Source organism: Rattus norvegicus, chromosome 2, assembly GCF_036323735.1.
Source record: "Rattus norvegicus strain BN/NHsdMcwi chromosome 2, GRCr8, whole genome shotgun sequence".
Taxonomy (NCBI): Eukaryota; Metazoa; Chordata; class Mammalia; order Rodentia; family Muridae; genus Rattus; species Rattus norvegicus.
In genome coordinates, this window is record NC_086020.1 from 102,573,014 (window position 1) to 102,596,633 (window position 23,620).

At 39.0% G+C, this 23,620-nt stretch overlaps 1 protein-coding gene across 3 annotated transcripts in view; it reads right to left on the minus strand.

The window, feature by feature from the left end:
• Cyp7b1 (cytochrome P450 family 7 subfamily B member 1) overlaps window positions 1-13,034 on the minus strand; it is a 167,037-nt gene extending 154,003 nt beyond the window's left edge. The window contains exons 1-2 of one of the 3 annotated variants that reach the window (XM_063281357.1): window positions 12,659-12,787; window positions 4,018-4,105 (exon numbers count right to left, since the gene is read on the minus strand). Coding sequence is in view for 2 of the 3 variants with exons in the window: in NM_019138.1 (NP_062011.1) it covers window positions 12,659-12,774 (116 nt within the window). In the remaining variant the exon portion in view is untranslated. 3 annotated transcript variants of the gene reach the window in all.
• Window positions 13,035-23,620: the final 10,586 nt, after the last annotated feature.

Here is a 23,620-nt window from a genome sequence, read left to right on the forward strand (position 1 = left end):
CTGAGGACTTCATAGGTTCTGGGAATATTTTTTATCTTTTAGCACAATGCTCTACACCCAATGGTACAACACAGTGATAACCAAAAAAGGTAGAAGTAGTCTGATATACATACACATATTTGTACATGCATATACGTGTGCATGTGTGCACAAACAGATGCATACATATGGATATATTACATATGTGGTAAAAGATGTGGCAGGTATGAAAACAAAGATATAACAACAATGTTATGACTTCTTTTATACAACTATGGCTCTGTGGATCTTTGCCTATGTGTAAAATGTCACAAAAACCCCAAAACAAATGAAAAAAAATCCACTATTCACCTCAGGGCATTCTATAGATATCACATTAACTATGATGCTCTGTAACATCAAGTAGTGTGTGAACTGTCTAACACTTTCTCGTTCAGTGTACAGATGCTACTTTTTGCATGCAATAACAACAAGCAATGTCACGTGTAACAGCTTGCACAGCCCACTTCAGGAAGGATGCTTAAAAGAGGAAAGACTCAACTGTCTTCAATGAGTTTACAGAAGATGAAAATGCCCTTCTCCTTTGGCATTAGGTTCCTTCAAGGTGCATTGTAATTGGAAACCAATGGTCTGGAAGAAAATTTCCACAAGCTTTCAAATGGTAAAATTGGGATTCTCAGTCTGGACATTCCCACTGTGTTACAGATGCTAATGTCATGAGTCCTGTTCTCTACTGCACCTGACTATGGAGAAGACTGGACACACGGAGAACCAAAATGTTCTGCTGAGCCAGTAAAAGGCACTGTGACAAGAAAAGAGAGTCCTCACATGACTACACAGTATAGTGCAGACAGGAAATGGCAAGCGATTTGTGCCAACTTTCTTCTTTTGAACAATATACTCTTTGTTTTAAAAATTCAAATCCATATATGCATAACATCATTAAATTTCTAGTAGAAATGCTTTTAAGTTCTATCAGGTCTTAATTTGTTCATCTTTAATAAAGGGAAGTGGCTATGTCAGAGACACAAGAGTAGTGAAAAGAATATAATGGCATTAAAGGGTGAGCATAAATGAAACAGTGTCCTTTTATTTTATTAATAATTTATATGTGTGTGTACTTATGCATGTGTGTGGAGTCCAAAGCTCATTGGAATTGCTGTTTCATTTTTTGAGCTTAGTCTGTCACTGAACTTTAGGCTCAAATTTAGCTATTGTGAGAATGAGCCTCCAGGATCTCTCTGTCTCCATCCACCCTTCCATCCCAACAGTGCAGGGGTTACAGGCTCATGATGCCACGCCTTACTCTTCGTTTGTTTGTTTGTTTGTTAGTTTTGAGACAAGGTTTCTCTGTGTAGCCCTGGCCGCTCTAGATCTCAATATGTAGATCAGGCTGGACTCAGAAATCCATCTGCCTCAGCCTCCTGTGACGTGGAATTTAAGGTGTGCACCACCAACTGCTTGACTGAGGCTTTCAACTTTTTATAAACTGAGCTATCTCCCTAGCTTACTCAAACCATATGGCTTAGAACCTTCTACATTGACATCATAACTATGAACTTATGAAGTTATATGCTGGAAGCATCATTTAAATGAAACTTATTTTATGCCTGTATAAGATAAAGAATATTCTTAGAGGATTTCATAAAATGCAATGCAATAAGGAATACAAATATCATATGACTGATAGGCAAAAGGGTTCCACTGACACCATTCTATTTCAAAAGTAGTTATACAACATACCAACTCTAAAAGTGATGTCTAACATCTAAAGTAGTTTCTTCCTTCACATCCTATCCCCAAAGACCAGCACTACCAGCATACAATTCAACAGCGTTTTGCCCTTGAACATGATCAAACAATAAGATACTTGCTTCCTAGTATGGATTGAGTCCTATCTTATAGTCAATAGAAAGCTTTGCTTTCACTAAGACAACTTTGATTTTCAGTTATAAAGCCGTTATTTTTAACATGCTGTAGCCATTCATCCTGCTATGCTTTTGAAGTGATCATAGAGCCAAACATTTATGAATGCTTGAGTATGGTTATCAAAAATGGGCCCAGCATTTTCACAGAGTTTTGTTTTGTTAAAGAAGTTATCTGTCCATCTATATCGAAGGGGAGTTGATATGAAAATCCAGCACCTAAAACTGAAAATAAACTAGGTATGTCTTAAAACTAAGTTGTAAGGAACAGGAATTTTAGATGTTGACTGCACTCCAATTACTAAGTTTTAAATAGATTTCTCCGGAAGAATAATTATTGCACCAATATATTCTTTTCATAAACATTCTTGGTAGATAAGAACTTGCTGAAGAGACCTTTATTTTTTAAGTAAGAAGAAATGACATGTATGACATTGAATATCAATTTGTATGTATTTTATATATTGCTATATGGAGATACACTAAAATAGCCATACTGGAAGAAAAATAACTATGACGGCACCAATCAATTCATTTCTTCATTCATTCTTCATTGGTACTCAGTGCCCCACATTGCACTAGGTGCTTAATCCAGTAAAACTTGTAAATTTTTTCTTCATTAATTATTTAGGATGAAATTGTAAGAAGAAATGACAATGAATTTAAATCATATTATAGTTATACTTTTCTTAAAAATTCTATTAATTTTTATATTCAGCAATTATAGAATTAATTAATTCTTTCTACTTTTCTATAGACAAAAATATCCATTCTGCATACTTCTGTATTTTAAAAAAAGGCAAGCCATAAAGTGAACACTTCAGCTATAAAATTCAGGGTGTAATTGATGTCCCCTTCTCTTATTCATTAAGGTAGCGTCACAGTTTTGTCCTTTGCCTTTCACAGAACAGTAACCTGGAGCAGTTTCAAAGGGATTTTACTTTGGATGAAGTACAAAGCCACTCTTCTGCAAGAAGCTGTCAATTCTTCCTCCATAGCTTGTACCCTGCCTCACTATTATTTTTAGAGAGACAGTGCAATGTAATTCCCAGTCACCCAGATCCCTTCTGTATTCAGTCATTCCAGTTCTTCATTATCTAGCTGAAGGAAGCCATCACAGATATGCATCGAAACTAGGTTATATGAAGCTTCCAGATTGAATCATATCTGAGGCCCAATGCTGATAGCTTTCACTCCATTTTCAGACATTTGGAAGATGCATTGAAATACTGATACAAAACAAACACTCAAAACTTATAATGAATTAGTGGATAAGGGAGAGACGTAGATGGACCTGTAAGGCCTGAGATGATGAAAAGTTCTCAAAATACCATGTTAGCATGGGGGAAAATAAATGGTATTTATGAGTGACTAGTGCTGCTTCTCAAGGGCAACCAGTACAGTCAGCCATAATCTAACCCTGCTCTTCCTTCACAACCTTCTTTGAACAGAAATTACAGTTCAATGAAAGAAATGTAGGGAATAAGATTATTTTCCCATGAACAATGGAGCAAATTACTACGAATTTATTATCTGACAGATTTGGAGCCCAAAGACCAACATAGGTTTTAATGGTGTTCATACGGTAGCTAAGTCAGGTCACTTTAAGGAGCCTCTAAGAAAAATGTTTCTCTGTCCCAGCTTGTAGAAACTGTCTGTATTCTCTGATCGTAGATTCCTTTATCCCTGATGTATATCCAAGCCAGTAGCAAAGTCCTGGGTTCAAATTACAAGCATAACTAACCCCCTAAATCAAATAAATAAATTAACAAACAAAATAAACAAAACAAGGCAACAGTCATGCTATTCTTACTTCTTATATCCCATCTATCACTATTTTAATTTTTCATTCTCGAGTATGTATCTACATGTGTATGATATAGAAGCATGTAAATATGTTCATATATATACATATATATATATATATATATATTCACATATGTGTGTGTGTGTGAAGTTTGAGAACAAATGTCCAGGTGGGCAGCATTAAGGCCAGAGACCGAGTATCTTTTTTCCATCACTCTCTGTCTTAGTCACTGTTCTATGGCCATAAGAAAACATTACAACCAAGACAATTTAAAGAGAAAAATCATTTACTTGGAGTCCTACTTACAAATTACTCCATGTTCATCATTGTGGGAAGCATGTTGGCAGGAAGGTAGACATGGAACAGTAGCAGTAATTGAGAGCCCACATCTGATCTACCAGTTTTAGAGAGAGAGAGAGAGAGAGAGAGAGAGAGAGAGAATAGATTTTTGAAACTACAAAGCCCATACCCAGTGATACACTTCCTCTAGCAACACTATATTTACTTTAACAAAGCCACACCTCCTAATCCTTCCCAAATCGCCCCACTAATGGGAGATCAAACACTCAAGCATATGAGGTATGAGGACCATTAAATAAAACTGCCACATTGTGCATTTTATATATTGAGCCAATATCTATCACTAAAACCAGGACTCTTGGTCTAGCTAACCAGTTTCCTCCAGGGATTCCCCATCTCTTCCTCCCAAGGATGAGACCACAGGCAGGCCAGCAAGCCTTTCTGGTTTATGCATGGATATTAAGGATACAAACTTCAATCCTCAAGATGGCACTAAAAGTACGGTACCCACTAGCCTTCCTGATCCCAGAAATTTGTTTTGAACGGTAGTAAGAACCATCGAAATTCTGGATTTAAGAAGAGGAACAACACACAGTGTACACACTGCTCAGCTGTTTAACCAAGAGCCTCTGACATGTCTGCAGAGCTCCCGGACCTCTCTCATACATTATAAAACATTAAATTTTGCCTGTGAGCCTTGGTGAACTACCTTGTGGTGCATGAGTTTTCTCTGAGTGACCCATATCCTTTTTCTTTTTTTCATAAAAACTGGAAAGAAAAATAAAAACAACCACCGTTGGTGGCAGCATAGTTCTTCTCATTCACTGGGCAGTAGTAGCAATGGATGAATCTCTTGATTTCATAAGTGAGTGTGATTGAGAATGAATGCTATTTCATATTTCCTGATTTCTTATATGTGTATTCAACAAAATGTAGGTTGAGAATACTCAAGAAGAAATAGTAATTGCACTGAGTGGACTTCACTTATCATGATCCTTAGTAATACTGCACAGTACTATCAGGTATTAAAGTAACCTAGAAACAATTAAAATTTACGTTATTTTGTAGATGGTACTTGAGCTCTTAAGATTTTGGTTTTGAAAGGATCCTCTGGGGGCTGGGGATTTAGCTCAGTGGTAGAGCGCTTACCTAGGAAACGCAAGGCCCTGGGTTCAGTCCCCAGCTCCGAAAAAAAAAAAAAAAAGAACCAAGAAAGGATCCTCTGTAACAAAATGTCCTTTAGATACCAAAGAACAGCTGTCATTAAAAGGAGAAAGAAATTCCTTGTATGGAATGAGACTATCAGCCAAACATTTCTTGTAAAGATTTTTTTTAATTGCATTTCATTTTGTATTTCTGTCTCTTTGTCTCTTTCTCTGTCTTTTTTCTCTGTGTCTCTCTCTGTCTTGGTCTCTGTCTTCCTCTCTCTCTCTCTCTCTCTCTCTCTCTCTCTCTCTCTCTCTGTGTGTGTGTGTGTGTGTGTGTGTGTGTGTGTGTGTGTGTGTGTGTAAGAAGGGGGGATGATAACTTTTGGAAGTTTGCACCACAAATTGTGTTCTTAGCTCTCATCTGCAAAGAAATAATTACAAAATCTAAACACCTTGAAAAAACCATCTCATTTGTACTGAATCAAATATTAAAGAATAAAGTGCCATTTATATTTTATTCTATGGAAAATTGTATTTATTTTCCATGTAATCTGTTTTTAAGAAATGCAAACATAAAGAAAATATTACAAAAGTAAAATTAGCTCTTTGCTAATGTTGCCCGAGAAGTCATGCAGTAGAAAGTCCCACACAAGCAGAACAGATGCACCTCAAAGGCTGTTAGAAATGGCTAACTACTGGGTACAATTACCTTTACATTATGACAGGTAAATGGCTAATAATATAGGCATGTAGGCACTCATGAACAGCAAGACTCAGAAGAAAACAAGTAGACTCAGACATTGAAAAGGCACAAATAACTAATCAGTTCCTTGAAAATCTGTAATGTATGCAGGCAGGTAATGTATTCTACAATAACAATATTTTCAGTAGCTGGCTACTGACAGAAAATATTTTCAAGGGGTTGGAGAGATGGCTCAGCCATTAAAAGCACTAGGAACTCTTCCAGATGATGCAGATTAGATTCATAGCACTTACATGGCTTTTATAACCCTCTCTAACTCCAGTTCCAGGTGAATCTAATGCCCTCCTCTGGCCTCTGTGGGCATTGCATGCGCATAGTATGCACACATGCATATAGATAAAATACACGTACCACAAAATAAGAATGAATGAAGAAAATATTATTCGTTTTCTTTCTTGCCATTAGGTACCTAGACTAAGTTGTTGACTAAAACTCCAGACTACTGGATGACAGTTTTTCACAGATTTATCTGGATACCTCGGGTTCCCAGTAAGACAAGTACTCAGAATACACAAGGCAGGTGTTTGATATATTATGGTTCAAAGATATAAAATGTATTCATTGAGGATCTCAAAATGAGTAAGAGAAGGGACCTGGATTCAACTCAGGAATGTTAGGGGAATGTAGTTATATAAAACTGCCTCATCTTACAAAATCCACATGTGTAATTCCAAAGTAATCACATTTACTACTTTGGGTAGTTTATAACTTCACTTGTTAATGTAAACATTGGCAGGAAGCAGAAAAATGCTTGCGAAAGGCAGGATTACAATAGATGGAGGTATTTAAAAAGTCTTAAATGCAACATCAAAAGCATGACTAACCAAAGAAAAAAAGAAGCTGTGTTGCATCAAAGTATAAAACATAGGCTTTGCAAAAGATGTAGCTTAGAATAGAAAGGCAGTCCACAAATCCATGGAATATATTTTCAAAGTACAGACCCACTAAAGAGCTGGTGACCAAGGTATACAAAAAATACTTAAGAATTCCCAATTACAAAACAAAACAATCACATTCGAAATGGGGAACAAACCTGATCAGGCAACTGACCAAGGGAATCCTATGGACAGCAAACAAGTGTATGAAAAGCCATCAGTGACTCATGAGTCAAAATTGAAAAGGCACTAATCACCTAGGAGAATGATATGAATTAGTACTGAAAACAGCAAGTATTCCCAAAGATATGGGCCAGTGGTTCAGTGAGAAGTCTCATTCACCACTACTGGGGAGGCAGAATGGCATGGCCACTTTGGAAGGTAATATGCAAAAAAGTTGTGGTCTTGGTATTTACTAAACTTAAGTGAAACCTTAAGCTTACATTAAACTTTTCACATGATATTTTTAGCAACCTTCGTCAGAGATGTTCAAAATTAGAAGTCATTACGATGTTTTGTAGTAGGCAGAAGAGCATGCTGTACACATTAATATAAAGAAATATTAACAGGTGATAACGAAACAACTACAAAAGATCTTTGAATGTATATTACTGAGCTACATACTTACACAGGCTGAGGAAATCAAAACTAGACAGACGAGAAAGAGATCAATGATGTCCAGAGATTAGAGAGTTAGAGTTTGGGAAATAATAATGTCCTTATTTCAGCAAATGGTGATGGTTCAACTGGAGGTCAGTATGTAGAAGAATGCAGATTGATCCATTCTTATGACCCTGTACAAAGCTTAAGTCCAAGTGGATCAAGGACCTCCACATCAAACCAGATACACTCAAACTAATAGAAGAAAAAGTGGGGAAGAATCTCGAACACATGGGCACTGGAGAAAATTTCATGAACAAAACACCAATGGCTTATGTTCTAAGATCGAGAATAACATCCTGAGTGAAGCAACCCAATCACAGAAAAACACTCATGGTATGCACTCATTGATAAGTGGATATTAGCCCAAATGCTCAAATTACCCTAGATGCACAGAACACATGAAACTCAAGACAGATGATCAAAATCCAAATGCTTCACTCCTTCTTTAATAAGGGAACAAGAATACCCTTGGGAGGGAATAGGGAGGCAAAGTTTAAAACAGAGACTGAAGGAACACCCATTCAGAGCCTGCCCCACATGTGGCCCATACGTATACAGCCACCAAACTAGATAAGATGGATGAAGCAAAAAAGTGCAGGCCGACAGGAGCCGGATGTAGATCTCTCCTGAGAGACACAGCCAGAATACAGCAGATACATAGGCAAATGCCAGCAAACCACTGAACTGAGATGGGGACCTCCGTTTAAGGAATCATAGAAAGGACTGAAAGAGGTTGAAGGGGCTGGAGACCCCATATGAACAACAATGCCAACCAACCAGAGCTTCCAGGGACTAAGCCAGTACCCAAAGACTGTACATGGACTGACCCTGGGCTCCAACTGCATAGGTAGCAATGAATAGCCTAGTAAGGGCACCAGTGGAAGGGGAAGTCCTTGGTCCTGCCAAGACTGAACCCCAAGTGAATGGGATTGTTGGGGGGAGGACAGTAATGGGGGAAGGATGAGGAGGGGAACACCCAATTAGAAGGGGAGGGGAAGGGGTTAAGGGGGATGTTGGCCTGGAAACTGGGAAAGGGAATAACAATTGAAATGTAAATAAGAAATACCCAATTTAATAAAGAGGGAGAAAAAGACTAAATTTTAAACTGGCTATTCATATTCATAAAAATAAACTTGGACCTGAACAAAAATGAACTCCAAATGAATCAAAAATCTTAAAGATTTGAAACCTGATAAATTATGCATGCGGGCAATACACTCATACAAATATAATAAAAATAAGTCTTAGAAGTAAACTACATGTCAGTACATAAAAAAGAAACAAAACATATGCATGCACAGGCACATACACTCCATACCACCTAGTTAAAACCATTACTAAATGTCTCATGATTTCATATAGAATTTGGGTTCTAGAATCGGGAAGTGGCTTGGAAACTGACATTACCACAGAAGACTAATTTTGAAAGTTATGTATTTACAGAAGAACAGGAACCCAAAGCAGATGACGGAGAGGCTAAGAACTTTAAAAAAAAGATCCAGGGGGAAAGAGATCAAGTAGAGACAGTATCACCCTTCCCCCTCAAAAGCTACAATAGCATTTGATCTTCCAGTTTGAGACTCCTGAAGTAACAAAATGTCAAAGAAAGAAATCTAAATAAGGAAATATATATATCTCAAAACAGTCCAACTCTTTTAAGTGTGCAGTCACAGACGCAGAGCTGTAGGCTTAGCAACGTTCAACAGTTGCCCAAATTATTTAAAGGACATTTAGGGTTGCATCTCATCTACTTTAGTGCGCATGGGTTACTGTAAGAACATATGACAAGCCTTATAGCCTTCTGGTCTATAGACAGCTATTTTCTTGCTGTGGTCTACAGAGAAGGTTTTATTATATTTTGGTGGTTCTATTGAGCAAGGAGGATATGGAAGTGATTGTTTTGGAGAAGTACAGAGAAGTACAAAGAAAAAGGCAGAGGTGGGGGATGCAAACTTCCTGGTGATTCCTTTCGTCCTCATGTGCCATCAGGAAATCCTGCTGATTCAAACCATGTTCCATCCTTCCTAGAATAACCTTGAGCTGAGCACTGCTATCCTTCTTTCTCCTGGAATGCTATTATATTATCTGTGGTTAACAATCTTTCCAAGCCGTCTTCCTAAATGGGGAAAAGAATTCTAATTCCCCAAACCAAAGTGTTCTAAAAGCAGTGGTCTGCCCCTCTACTGCCAGTTACTATCATGGAATGGTCACTTGGTCCCACCAGTTGGTTGAATCTCTCATGCAGTCTCATGAAGAAAAAGAGAAGGAAAGGTGTAGGCGTGGGTCTGGGAACAAAGGAGAAAGGGGAGACACAGTAGTAGAAAAGCAAGGACAATTAAACAGCCTCTGGGTTGCCTTGTTCTCCCTGAGCTTTAGCAGTTTTGTAGGTAAGACTGGCAACAGGCTTTGTAACATCCAGCATTCCTATAAAATAATATACTACAAACATTGTAGATAGAAGTATTCAAAGGATAAAAACTGAATGTAACCACTGTGTGTATACCATCTCCATATGATAAAAACACTGTTGGGTATTTTTATCATGTCAGGACATAAAAGCTTTCTCCATAAGGAGGTTTGTTTTTCCTTTATTTTTTCTTTCCATCTTTCTTTCTTTCCTTCCTTCCTTTATTTTTTCTTCCTTCCTTTGTTCTCTCTCTCTCTCTCTCTCTCTCTCTCTCTCTCTGTCTGTCTGTCTGTCTGTCTCTCTTTCTCTTTTTCCCAAAACAGGATTTCTCTGTATAGCCTTGGTTGTCCTGAAATTCATTCTGTAGACCTGGCCTTGAACACACAGAGATTGGTCTGCCTCTGCCTCCTGTGTGCTGGAATTAAAGACATTTGACGCCACTGTCCAGCAAGAGACTCTTAAATAGAGAGGAAAATAGTAAAATAATTACGGCAGATGTGAAAGGGTCTGAAGTTCTATGAAAACTATAAGAAAGAGCTGAGGATGTGGCTCAGTGGTAGAGTACTTGCCTAGAACATACAGGGTGCTGGAGTCAATTCCAAATCTGTAAGGGATGGGGGGATAACTAAAAAGAAAACAAATTAGTAAGAAGATTTCAGAGGTAACTACATCAAAAGTTTATAGAAGTTGGATTCTTTTTTTCTTTTTCAATGAATCTTTTGTTGTGGAAGTAGTTCGGTGAGTAAAGTCCTGGGTTTGATCCTCAGCAGTACCCTCTCCCTCTCCCTCTCCCTCTCCCTCCCTCCCCTTCCCCCTTCCTTTCCCTTCCCCTCTCTCTCTCTCTCATACACACACACACACACACACACACACACACACACACACACACACACACACACGATGTGGGAAGAGAGAGAGAGAGAGAGAGAGAGAGAGAGAGAAGCAGAAACACAGACACACAGAGACACAGTGAAAGACAGAGGAGAGATTGGGGTAATGAAACTTTATTTTCTTTATCCAACTAATGTAATCAAAATGAATTGTAATGTCAATATCATCAGGGTATAAGAGAACAGGGACTTAATAGATCATTAGTAGTTACATAAATTGTCATTGAGGTTGGTTTCACATCTATTATAACTCCAGTATCAACAACAATCCAAGGGTATGTGTAGTGTGTGAGTGTGTATGTGTGTGTTCATCATCAGTGGCACCTAAGGCTTATTATAAAGTGGGAAAATGCAAGTTGTAATAGAATGTGTTTTCCTGTTATTTATATATTCATGCTACTAGTCATTCAGGCATATAACTATACATAAAATATTGAGAACATCTTATTCTAGCCATATTTTCCCTTTTACACATCACATCAGACAGAAGTTTCCTACAGTGGTAAATTGTCCAGTCACAGAAAACAGAAGCCACTAGTCATGTGGGTCTCTCTAAACTAGAACACAAGCATATCTTTCCTTAGTGAACTACAGTGTATCAGCTACTTTGGAATGCAATTCCCTGTAGACCGGTATTAGAGTTTTCCTGGTCTGAAGGAATTGGCAATTGACAGCATGAACATTTCAGCAGATAATATTAGGTGAACAGAGAAAAACTGGCCTATTCACAGGGCAGCTCCTGGAAAGCCTAGCTTGCCTTTTTACCTCCCCAGGACCATTATTCTAGGGTTTCACGATTTGACCTGATTACTCTAAATGGTAACAAACTAGTTAGCTCTCTGCCTGTTCCTGCCCGGCATGTAAATGTAAACTGCGACAAATAGCCCTCCTGTGGTGTGCATTTCTGGAAGTGCAACTTAACTAGAGTGGTGAGAAGTTAGAGCTGTGTGGGATCACATGAGCCTGAAGTTAAAGACCCAATCAGCTCACGTGCTGAAGACTGCAGAAGGGAAAGCTCCATATAGTTCCTTGAAAGCTTGACATGAGAAAATGGAAATGCTATTATCTTGAGTATTTTTCAGCTGACATTTCAGAAACATGCAGACATGTATATGCAGTACCATTGTGTCATTGTCCTGAAACCATAGAGAACTTATGACACACACTGATACACCTACACATTGATAGATATTTAAATCCTAATCACTATTCTCCCCAAATCAATCTGCTTGGTTTTCAAAAGTCATGGAAACTGTGCATGGAAAAGATAAGACACCAATTGCAAAAGAGAATAAATTTGAAGTGAACAATTTTAGTTGCGTTTTTCTACTTTCACATTTCCAGCAGGATACTTAAGTAGTTCTGAGTTTTCCTGTTGTGACTGTTATCCTGAGAAAAATAATAGAGCAAAGACAAAACTATTATCACCTTTGTTCCTCACAAAACCTTGTGATGGTAAATACTGTTGTTTCTATTTTTTCAAGTAAGTTATACTCAGGTAAACTGAGGCACAGAGCAGCACCCATACCCCGCACCAGCATCTACTTAAAACATTTCTCTTTGAGCTAAATGAAATTAAAGGTAATTTTCTTTCTGAAATGCAGGGAATTCTGAGCTGCAACATATGATGGGCCCAGGTAAAGGCTGTTCATGATGCTTAATGCAAACCTGAGTGGCTACAGTCTACATGGTGCAGCAAGTCCATTCGGGACTCTCAACTGTAACTTGTGTAAGTGTGTGGAGGGGTGAAAGAAATCTTTGTTAGGACACCCAATCGGTTGCAGCCTACTCCAATGTCCTGCAGCAAGGTCTGCCTGCACCCGCCATTCCTGCGCGGCTCTGATGCCCACAAGGTTACGTGGCCGCGATCCCACGCATGCGTGGCCAGCCTAGGCGCTTACCTTGTGCGCCGGGTGAGGAGGAACAGGACTGGGAGCAGCAAGGTGACCGCAAAGAGAAGGCCTAGTAGGGAGAGAGGCCCGGGCGAAGCGGCATCTGGGGTCGTGGCTCCCTCCATCCGGACGCTCTGGCGGCTCTGTAGTGAGCGATGGCTTCTGCAAAGTGCCCTCTCTTCTAGACCAGAGGCTCTGGCCTGCCCGCAGTGCAGAGCAGAATGTCACAGCGGCCCCCAAAGCTGAACTATAAAGTTAGTGGAGTCCCCTCCCCCCTCCTCCCCCTGACCCAAGCGTTCCGCCTCGCACCGCCTCCCGCTCCGGTGACAGGAACCCTGCCAAGGAAGAGGGAAAGGATTAGGATTTCCCCAGATGGAGCCACAGAGGCCTGGAGGGGGGGTTTGTTTTTTGAGTCAGTCAGCAGTGAGCTGACAGAAGAGACCCTGCCTGACGCCTCTCCCCACCCACAGGCCTTGGAAAGTGGCCCTGTAGCACAGGTCAACCTAAACAGCTGGCAGATACTGCAGGATGTGCTCCCTATCTTCTTCCCCAGTGTCTATTGTGCTTAGATTGAGGGCATAATATGTGCAAGAGTAAGAAGGCAGGGCACCTTTCAGAAGGGTTGCTGAGGTGTGCACAGAAAGAAGCCACAGGTAAAAACAAGCGGTGGCACCAAGCCAAAGCAGTGGTGTACAGCGCACCGTACAGGCAGCGAATGAAAACATTTGCAAAGTATCTTCTCATGGGAGCTGGGGTGATGGCTTAGTAGACAAACCTGAAAGCATGAGGACAGGAAGCAAACCCTGCCTTAATAGATAAAGTGAAAGTGACTAAAGAAGAGACCTGATGCTAATTCCACATGAGCCCCCCCCCCCCCCCCGCAACACACACCTTTTTTTCCTGCTTAACGATTACCCAGCAAATAGTTTATAGGTTACTCCCGAAACTGACTTAAGTTTTTGCAGTTATTTCATAGAAAATATCACTATATTCAAGTTGTCCTGTCAACTTAGTTGATGAATATTTACACTTCTAACTAAATCCTATTCCAAAGCCTCTTTATCTTCTGCACTGGACAGGATACAGTTTCCACCCTCACCTATCCCTGAATAGTTACTATTAACACCTTCAAAACTGGTCTCCAGACCTCACACCATTTCACACAGACCCACTTTTACCCTGTCCCAATCTCAGAAAGAAAGTGATAAATACTCCTTGTGCAATGAGAAGTGTTAATACCAAAGATTTGAAGAAAAGACCACCGACCCAAATTAATTAAAGCAAGCTTGGTTTATTCACGTTCATGGACTCCTTCCTCCTAAGGTTGGAGTTCAAGAGGTTAGCATTGGACATAAGGAAGATAACGTTTTTATAGCCCAGTGGTAGGGGGTTTCCAAATGGGAGTTACAGAAGCAGAATATAACAGGTGCTCATAGCAAGACCTGTTGAAACGAAAGCATGGTTGCCATTTACTGAACAGGTCATACAGAGTCAGTTGTAGTTAAGGTTATAAGTTAGCTCAATCTGTAAGAAATACACATTAAATCAAACAAAAATAAACTGTTTGTCTTTAGTATAAATGGGATTTAAGACTAAGTTGGGGGTAGACAGGTTCATAGAAGCCCTTACAATATGTTTGACACAAGTTACCCAGTTATGAGAATTTTTGTGCACAGCCACGCCTGAGCCATTTTGTTTTTACATCCCCCACACATTCTCATATGTTTAGGAGATTTTCCTTCCTGAAAATGAAAAGTGCCCTCTCTTCTAAATGTTCATTTTATCCTCACCTGTCAAGATATACCTCTGTTTCTACTGGTTATAGGTTTTATATTTCACTTTTTTGAGACTGAGTCTTATGCAACCCAAGTTGTCTTAGAACTCCGTATTAGACCAGGCTAACCTCAGACTAGATGACCCTCTTATCCCTGCTTTCTAAGTGTTTGCCTTGTTTAAATCCAACTCTTTCCATAACATTATCCAAACTCTACTTTAGTCATTAGTCTTCTCTGCCCACAGCTTCTAGTACAGTGTTGCCATGTCACCTATCATGTTCATTCCCCATGATATCTGCTATTTCTACGCCAGTTTCTCCTTCTGTAGGAGGTGAATACTACGCCTGAAGCGAAAGAATCATTTTAGCACCACTAATAGCATCCAGGACCAAGCCAGACACTAAGTATTGCTTCCAATGTTATTTGGTGTCTATTCTCAGTTCACATTTTAACTGGGAAGCCTATGTATTTTGTTTGTTACATCTGGAAAACCTAGATTAATTGCAATATTGATTCATAGTGGAAAGAGCTATAAGAACTATGCAGTTATGACTGCCTATCAGTTCCCTTTAGAAGTCAGCCACAATTACTTCAACATTGGTTTGCAGCACTAATATCTTGTGTACTTTAGATAATTTAATTGGACCACAGTCAGTAGTCAAGTCTACAGGAGCCATTGTTGCTGGAATTCTGAAACTCCTTTTTACAGAACTTTTCTTTGATTCTCAGATATTTACCCAAACTTGAATAATGAATGTTTTGTCCTACTTTTCAAAGTAGTGTTTCTAGTTTTCCTGTTCAGATTCAGATTCTATTACACTGGACTAAGCCTATTTCAGTAAGTAGCTTCTTAAGTATAAACCAGGCCCATGGATGACATGTGGTTTGTTGGATCTGCAAAAAATAAATAAAGTGTCTTCTTTCAAAGATGATGAGATTAAGTGAAATTAATAGTAGACAAAAGAAAAGAAACTAGTTGGAATGTGGTTGTGGAGCAATGATGAGAGGATTTAATAACATATTCAAAAGGTTCCAATCTTTTGAGTTTCAGAAGGAAATGATATGGTATGTGCTTGGTGTTTGACAGATTCAGAGTTGATTTGAAAACCTAGTGCAATGGAAGTTCACAGGAATCTCTAAGGGTGACCATAGCAAAAACTCCTAGTAATAGGGGCTATGAATCTGAACTAGCCCTCTTCTGTAACCAGATAAGGTTTCAAGTGGTGGGACTAATATATCAACCCAGCCACAAATCCTTCAACCCACAACCTGCAGTCTGTACTGCCTGCAAAATGTATTAGGTGATGGTGGCACAGAACTTATGGGAGTGGCCAATCATGACAACTTGATACCCACACCACAAGAGGGAGCCTATGCCCTCTACTGCCTGGATGGCCAGGAAGCAGGCTGGATAGCCCAGAGACCTAGGATAGAACCTGACAAGACTAACCAAATAAATGAATGAATGAATGAATGAATGAATGAATAAATAAATAAATAAATAAATAAATAAACAAATAAATAAAAATAGTATCTGCTGTACTCAGTGCCTAGCCCAGTAATTAACGAGAGGCTATCTCCAGCAACTGATGGTAACCTTGAAGAAGAAGGGGAAGAAGGATAGTAGGAGCTAGAGGGCTCAAGAACACCAGGAGAACACCTTCCACAAAGTCAACTAAGCAGGGTTTATAGGGGCACATAGAGACTGACACTGCAACCACAAAGGTTGTTGTGTGTATGATTTAAGTTCTCTGCATATATGTTATGGTTGTTAGCTTGTTGTTCTTGTAGGACTCCTAGCAGTGGGAGTGAGGGCTGTCTCTCACTCTTGCCTGTTTGTGGAACACTTTTCCACCTACCAGTTGCCTTGTCCAACCTTGATATGAGGGTTTGTGCCTATTCTAATTTGTTGCAGTGTTTGGTAGATATCCCTGGGAAGCCTGCTCTTTTCTGAAGAGACATACAGGAGGAATAAACTCTTGGAGGGAATGAAGGGAGGAGGAAATGGGAAGAGTGAAGGGATGGAAAATTGTAGTCCAGATGAAATATATGAGAGAAGAAAAAAAGACTTTAAAAAAAGACTTTTAAATCAAACATTTAAAGGCATGACTGTGTGAAAGAACAGAGTGGAATTCCACCCAATCTTTTTCTAATATAATAAAGTATCTGAAATCAAGGTTGAATGCTCAAGCCTGAAAAGTCCATTCTGTCAAGCCAGCAAGTTCCTATGATTACAATGTATGACTTTTTCCTCTTTCTTTTTCTTCTTACAGTTTGATTTCTTGATTCATGTTTCCCATTAAAATCCATATCATCACTGGGGAAAAATTTGAAGAAGGGAAAGAGAAAAAGAGATGTGTTGCCTGTTTCATATACACATCTACTTCTGCAAGCAAAAGTCTGATTTAGATGCTGATATTCCAAGATGTTTATCTCTTCTCTGAAATAGTTGGGTAAGACAAGATGTGTTCTGGGATTTGGATTTTATCAAATTTTGTAATATTTACATTATGTAGTAAGGTGTCTTGGCACATATATATATATATATACATATACATATATATGTATATATATACACACACACACACACACATATATATATATATATATATATATATATCCTAAAGGTAACATGACAAGATATCACAGTACTTTCAGTATGCCTGAAAACAGCTTTCTTTCTCTATTAATAATTTTTTGAGATTGATCAACACTTGATCTTCCATTGTACCTACATTTTGGTTGTGACTTCTCACATTAGAAAAATGTGGAATACTCCATTGTAGCATGTCCTAATGTTCGAAAGTTTTAATTTTTCAAATTAGGGATAACCAATGTAAATTCTCTTTGACATAAATGAAAATCAAAACTCTAGGAGTTTCAGGATACCCTTGCTTATTCGGCTTGTGGTTTTGCATGTGAAGCTGTCAGTGACTGTCCCATCCTCCCTTCAGAGCTTTTGGAAATGCTTTATTAAATGAACGTTGTGATTCTTACCTGTTTGTATGGCTCCAGTCTTTACCTTGTATTGTTCTTAAATGAGACTGTCCTTGGGAACCGAAGCTTCTCCTTTCCAGCTTGTTTTCCTTGGCCTTTAGAAAGCTGGGAGACTAGTCTGACCTTGTTATTCTGAAAACAAAAAAGGTACGAAACGAACCTTCTTGTAGGTATATGAATATTAACTTGTGACTCGTAATCTGTAACCATGGAAATGATAAAGTTTCTCCTGTTTTCAAAATCAAGCACTTTCTGCTTCATTGGACAGGGGTTGAAATGAGTACTCCAAATGCAGTCAATCCCACTGAGGTGTCAGCATGCTGACTTACTACTTTTGGCCCATGAAACATAAGTTCTATTGTTTTCTTCTTTCCTGATAGTGGCTACTCAGGTTCTAATCTCAGCTGAGGTATCTACAAATATGAATACTACAGCTGTTAAGCCTGAATGTATTGCGTAGAAAATGGTAAGACATTGCAAATGCATAAACTAAATGACCAAACATATCTTAAATTATAATACTACTTCTTATCCTGTCATTTATAACTTTGCTAATGTCCTTTATTTCCTTTTGTTTCGTTTTCTTTTCTCCCCTATAAAGCCAGGTTTTAGAAACTGAATGTTTATCTTTGTGCAGGGCACAAATATGCAAGACAGGCAGTAATCTTCAGGCCTTGGGAGGCAGAGGCTGGAGGGTTGTGAGTTTAAGACAAGCAAACTGAATTCTTGTTTTTAAAATTAATCAATGGTATAACAGGTAAAAGAATGAAGAACAAGCAAAGGACACAACAGTGAGTGTAGTTCAATTTAGACCTCTGTTTTGATTACAAAGTGCAATTGTAGGTAAGACCCGAATATACTATTTTGAAACAGCCTTTTAAAAAGGTAGACCAGATGGCTCTGATTGTCTCCAAAGGAAGGGATAGCCTGGAGAGCTTCTGTTTCTTGTTTAACAGTTTGGCATGTATTATGCACAGTTGAGGTTTGAATACTCTGGTTTATAGATTCATAATACCAGACTAATGGTTCAGTCTCATGATTTGACCCAATTTACTTTCCATGCCAAGTCCTGATAGTTATGCTCTCTGTTTCTGGCTTACACTGGAGTTTATAACATTTCATGCCCCAATTATTCTCTGAACCTGGATTTCTGAGAAGAGTGTGAAGTTCTTCTTATATGTCTTACTCAGTAAGAACCACTCCCTTCCACCATGCTCCCTGGCCACCTCTGTTCACCAATGGAACATTTTATAGGTTGCAAATATTTTCTTGGGATAGGGCTGAAGTAAAGCTCTAAGAAGTGTTAATTAACCAAACATTACGTACAAAGACTCTCTAAAGGTAATAAGTTTATTGGAGAATATCAGAGCATTGCAAGATGAGTCCATATATCATAGTGACCTATCCAGAGGAGAATTAAATAAAATGTTGTAAACAATAATCTTTAGCCACAATGATTGATAACAAAGTTGTATAGCCATTTGTGTGTGTGCGTGTGTGTGTGTGTGTGTGTGTGTGTGTGTGTGTGTGTGTGTGTTTCTGAGAGAGGCTTTTGTGAGCTCTTCCTGTTATGAAGCAACTCTTCTCCAAGGAACTTTGTAAAGCTCACACAACTACTGGGATGTATGTTAGAATTCTACTCTCCTGCACAATTCCCTAAATTTATATTTAAGTTCAAATTTCAATTGCAATGATAAAATACCACTACAAAAAGCAACCTGGGGTAGGGCAATTTCACTTCCACTTCTGTAAAACAGTCCAACACTGAGGGATGTCAGACAGAAATCAAAGCAGAGCAGGGACCTGGATGCAGGAGCTGATGCAGATGTCAAGGAAGGCTACTGCTCACTAGCCGGTTCTCACGGCTTGCTCAGCCAGCTTTCTTATAGCACCAAAGACAAGGTGCTCAGGGGTTGTACAGCCCACAGTGATCTGGGCCCTGCACATTGATCATCAGTCAAGAAAGGGCACCATAGGCTTGCCCACAGGCCAGTCTGTGCCCTTTTAATTGAATTTAGTTTAGCTTAGTTTTGTTTTTTCAGTTTTTTAATAGGTTATTCATTTACATTTCAAATGTAATCACCTGTCCCGGTTTCCCCTCTGCAAACCTACTATCCTATCCCTCCTTCCCCCTGCTTCTATAAGGGTACTCACCACATACCCATCCTCTCCTACCTCACTGCCCTAGCATTCTCCTAGATTCGAGCACTGAGCCTTCACAGGACCAAGGGCCTCCCTTTCCACTTATGCCAGATATGGTAATACTCTGCTACACATGTAGCTGGAGCCATAGGTACTCTTTGGTTATTGGTTTAGTCCCTAGAAGCTCTGGGGAGGGGGGTCTGGTTGGTTGATACTTTTGTTCTTACTATGTATGGGGTTGCAAACCCCTTTAGCTTTTCTTCAGTCCTTCCCCTAAATCCTCCATTTGGTGTCTTTGTCCTCAGTCCAATGGTTGTTTGCAAGCACCCTCATCTGTATTAGTCGGGCTTTGGCAGAGCTTCGCAGGAGATGGCTATATCAGGCTCATGTCAGCAAGCACTGCTTGGCATCAGCAATAGTGTCTAGGTCTGGGTTTGTTGTCTGTATATGGGATGGATCCCCAGGTGGGCAGTCTCTGGATGACCTCTGTTCTACTCTTTGTCCCTGTATTTCCTTTAGACAGGACCAATTCTGGGTTAATATTGTTGAGGGTGGCCCATCCCTCCACGGGGGCCGTGCCTAACCTCTGGGTATGATCTTGACAGGTTCTCTCTTCCTTTTGTTGGGTATTTCAGCTAATGCCATCCCCGTTGGGTCCTGGGAGCCTCTTGCTTTTCTTGTATCTGGGACTTTCTGGTGGGTACCCCCAGTTCCCCATCCCCTATTGCTACACACCTCTGTACAATTTCCTGACCCTCTGTGTATCTCTCCCATCTTTTCCCACACCTAATCCTGCCCCTCTTTTTCCTCCAATTACCTCTTCAAAATGACTCTACTTGTTGACAACCAGACATATCAGTATGCATCATTTTATTTAGAATTTGACAAAAAGTGGCTTTGTTTTAATTCTGACAACTTTCACAGATACTACTCAGGGAATTCGTAGCATTTTATGTATATAATCCTCTTGGATTATATGCATGTAAGGTTAATTTTTTTTATCGATAGCACAGTTTAGTCTTTCTGAGTTTCCTCTTCTACTAGATTTTCATGTTCAAATGTCATATTTATTTTTGCTTTTAAATGAAGAACAATTCAACTTCCATAATTTTGACCCAGCAATTAAAATCTTTATGACAAATGGTTATTAATAATTTCTTCTGAATAATTGTCCTATAATATTTTCAGTATATAATCATAGAAACTGTAATCATGTAAGCAATGGTTTCGTTATATGTGATTACATGTATGATTACAGCAATTTGTAATCATATAAGTAACAATTTTAAGTAAGTGATATTGATTTCCCTTTCAAAAATCTAAATAGATGCTAAGAAAATAAGGCAGAATGGAAAGATGCTGTACTCAGAATGACTGGTTAATCAAAGCATTCAGGAATAACAGGTGTCAGTCAGCATGTGTTCTTCCTCCATTTTTCTTTTTGGTTTTTTCCTTTTTGGATTTTTTAAATTTACATTTCAAATGTTATACTCTTTCCCCCACCCAACAACCCACCCCTTCCTGCCTCCCTGCCCTGACATTCTCCTATACTGGGGGGATTCAGCCTTGGCAAGACCAAGGGTTTCTCCTCCTTTGGATGCCCAAAAAGGCCATCCTCTGCTACATGTGCAGCTGGAACCATGGGTCTGTGGATATGGACTCTTTAGATGATGGTTTAGTCCCTGGGAGCTCTGGTTGGTTGGTATTGTTGTTCTTATAGGGTTGCAAACCTCTTCAGCTCCTTCCATCCGTTCTCTCACCTCCAATGGGGACCCTGTTCTCAGTTCAACAGTTGGCTGCGAGCATTCACCTCTATATTTGTCATGCTCTGGCAAAGCCTGTCAGGAGACAGCTGTATCAGGCTCCTATCAGCATGCACTTCTTGGCATCAGCAATATTTTCTGGGTCTGGTGGCTGTATGTATATGGGCTGGATCTCCAGGTATGGCAGGCTTTGAATGGCTAGTCCCTCAGTCTCTGCTCCAAACTTGGTCTCTATATCTCCTCCTACTACATATTATTTTTCTTCCCCCTACTAAGAAGGACTGAAGCATTCACACTTTGGCCATCCTTCTTCTTGAGTTTCATGTGGTGTGTGGATTGTAGCTTGGGAAATATGAACTTTGGGGCTCATTCTAGCCTTGCTGTGTCTTTTCCTGACTTTGCCCTTTGTATTTCTAGCTGGTTTCTCATCCATGACAGGTAAAAACTCTTAACTGGGGCTTATCAGAATTCTGTCTTCTCTCCTTTTAAGTGTTCTAAGACCTGAAATGTTTTTCTCTCTTTTCTGTCTCATTATTTCATTTCTCCTTATTTGATTCTGAAACATCTAGAAATCAGCTCCATGTCCAGTTTATCAGTGACAGTCATGAAAAATGCAAGCCTTCTGGCCTTAACCTTCTATATATCATGAACTACTCATGTCTCATTTGCCACTTTCTGCAAAATTGACAAGGCAGCCCATGCCAGAACTAGCTTACTAAGACTATATTACTGTGCAATTACTTTAGGTAACAGTGACTGTATTCACAAAGAAGTAAAATAATAGATTTACTATGGCAATTGTAGTGTTCTAGTCTGGGTAGGAGCTAAGGAAGTAACCACTGAAAGAAAATCTGAAGAATCGCAGAAAGAAATATCAACAGACTGCTGAAGCTTCCCAGCTGATAGATAGTGACCTACAAAGAAAGCAAGAAGCTGTGCATATCCAATAGCTAAGCTAGTCTGTGAAGGGGCAAAGTAGAGAGATTTATATGAGGCCTAGGTCTGTGCATTTGAGGCTAAGTAAATGGTGGAAGTTTAGGGAAGCTGTGTGTCAATTGGCCAATAGAATGAAGAGCCAGACATGGTAGGCAGAAAGAAAACTGGTGTGATGACTAGTTTTATATCAATTTGCTATAAGTTACAGTGATTTTCAAAGAAGAAATTTCATTTAAGATTGTACCCACTAGATTGTCCTGTGGCCAAGACCTTGATGTATTTTTTTTTATTGATGATTAACATGGGAGGTCACAGATTACTGTGGTTGGAGTCATTCCTGGGCTGGTGGTCCTAGGTGATATTATTAGAAAGCAAGCTGAACAACCCATAAGTAGAAGGCCAGTAAGCAGTACATGGATGGCCTCAGGACAAGTTGTTGCCTACAGGGACCTGCCTTGAGTCCCTACTCTGACTTTTCTGGGTGATGGACTACTTCTTTTCCTCCAAGGAAGATTTTTTTCATTGTCTTTTAACATAGCAATAAAAACCTTAACTGAGTCACTGGGCAAGTCAAGACACAGAGACAAGTGTCATATATATGATTAGAGCCAAACAATCTTCCTTTCATCACTGGCCTTCTTAATTCATTTCATGAATTTGCTGTTTTGTAGGTGTGAATACAGTTGAGACACCCATCTTTAGAAATTATTTACATACCATAAATTTTAAAAAAAAGTTCTATACCTTTATCTATTTCTAAATTGACAATGAAAAGTATAATCCAAAAATAGGTTCAAAAGAGGATGACTGGCATATTTTTAGCTATCAACAGTTTATAATAAAATTGTACTATAACTATTTTCATGTATCCAAGCAATGTGCTCTAAAAACAATAGCAATTTTCTGCCCACCATTATTAATTTTAAAATACAATGAGTAAGCTCTTAGCAACCAGAAATTTTACATCGTTCCATTTTCTCCTTGAACTCATATTTCCATCTCATTTCTCCCACAACACTTTATCCTACTATAATATACTTGTATGCTTGGAAAGTTTTATTGATAACATTTTATATCTTTCTGCAATAAAATTTTGTATATAAATTGAAATTAATTTTTTATATTCTCTGTTACCATATGACCCATTATCATTTTACCTGGTTAAAGGTATTTTTACAATTACAATCAACATATAATCAAGCAAAGAGTTGTCAATGGATTATAAAGATTGATCTCAAAGACCTACTCTCAGTTATAGAAATGCAGATTTTACTAATGTTCATATATATGTGTGTGTGCTTGTCATCCTTCTCTGACAAGGAGAAAATGGATTTCTTCATCAATATATTTTCATTTGT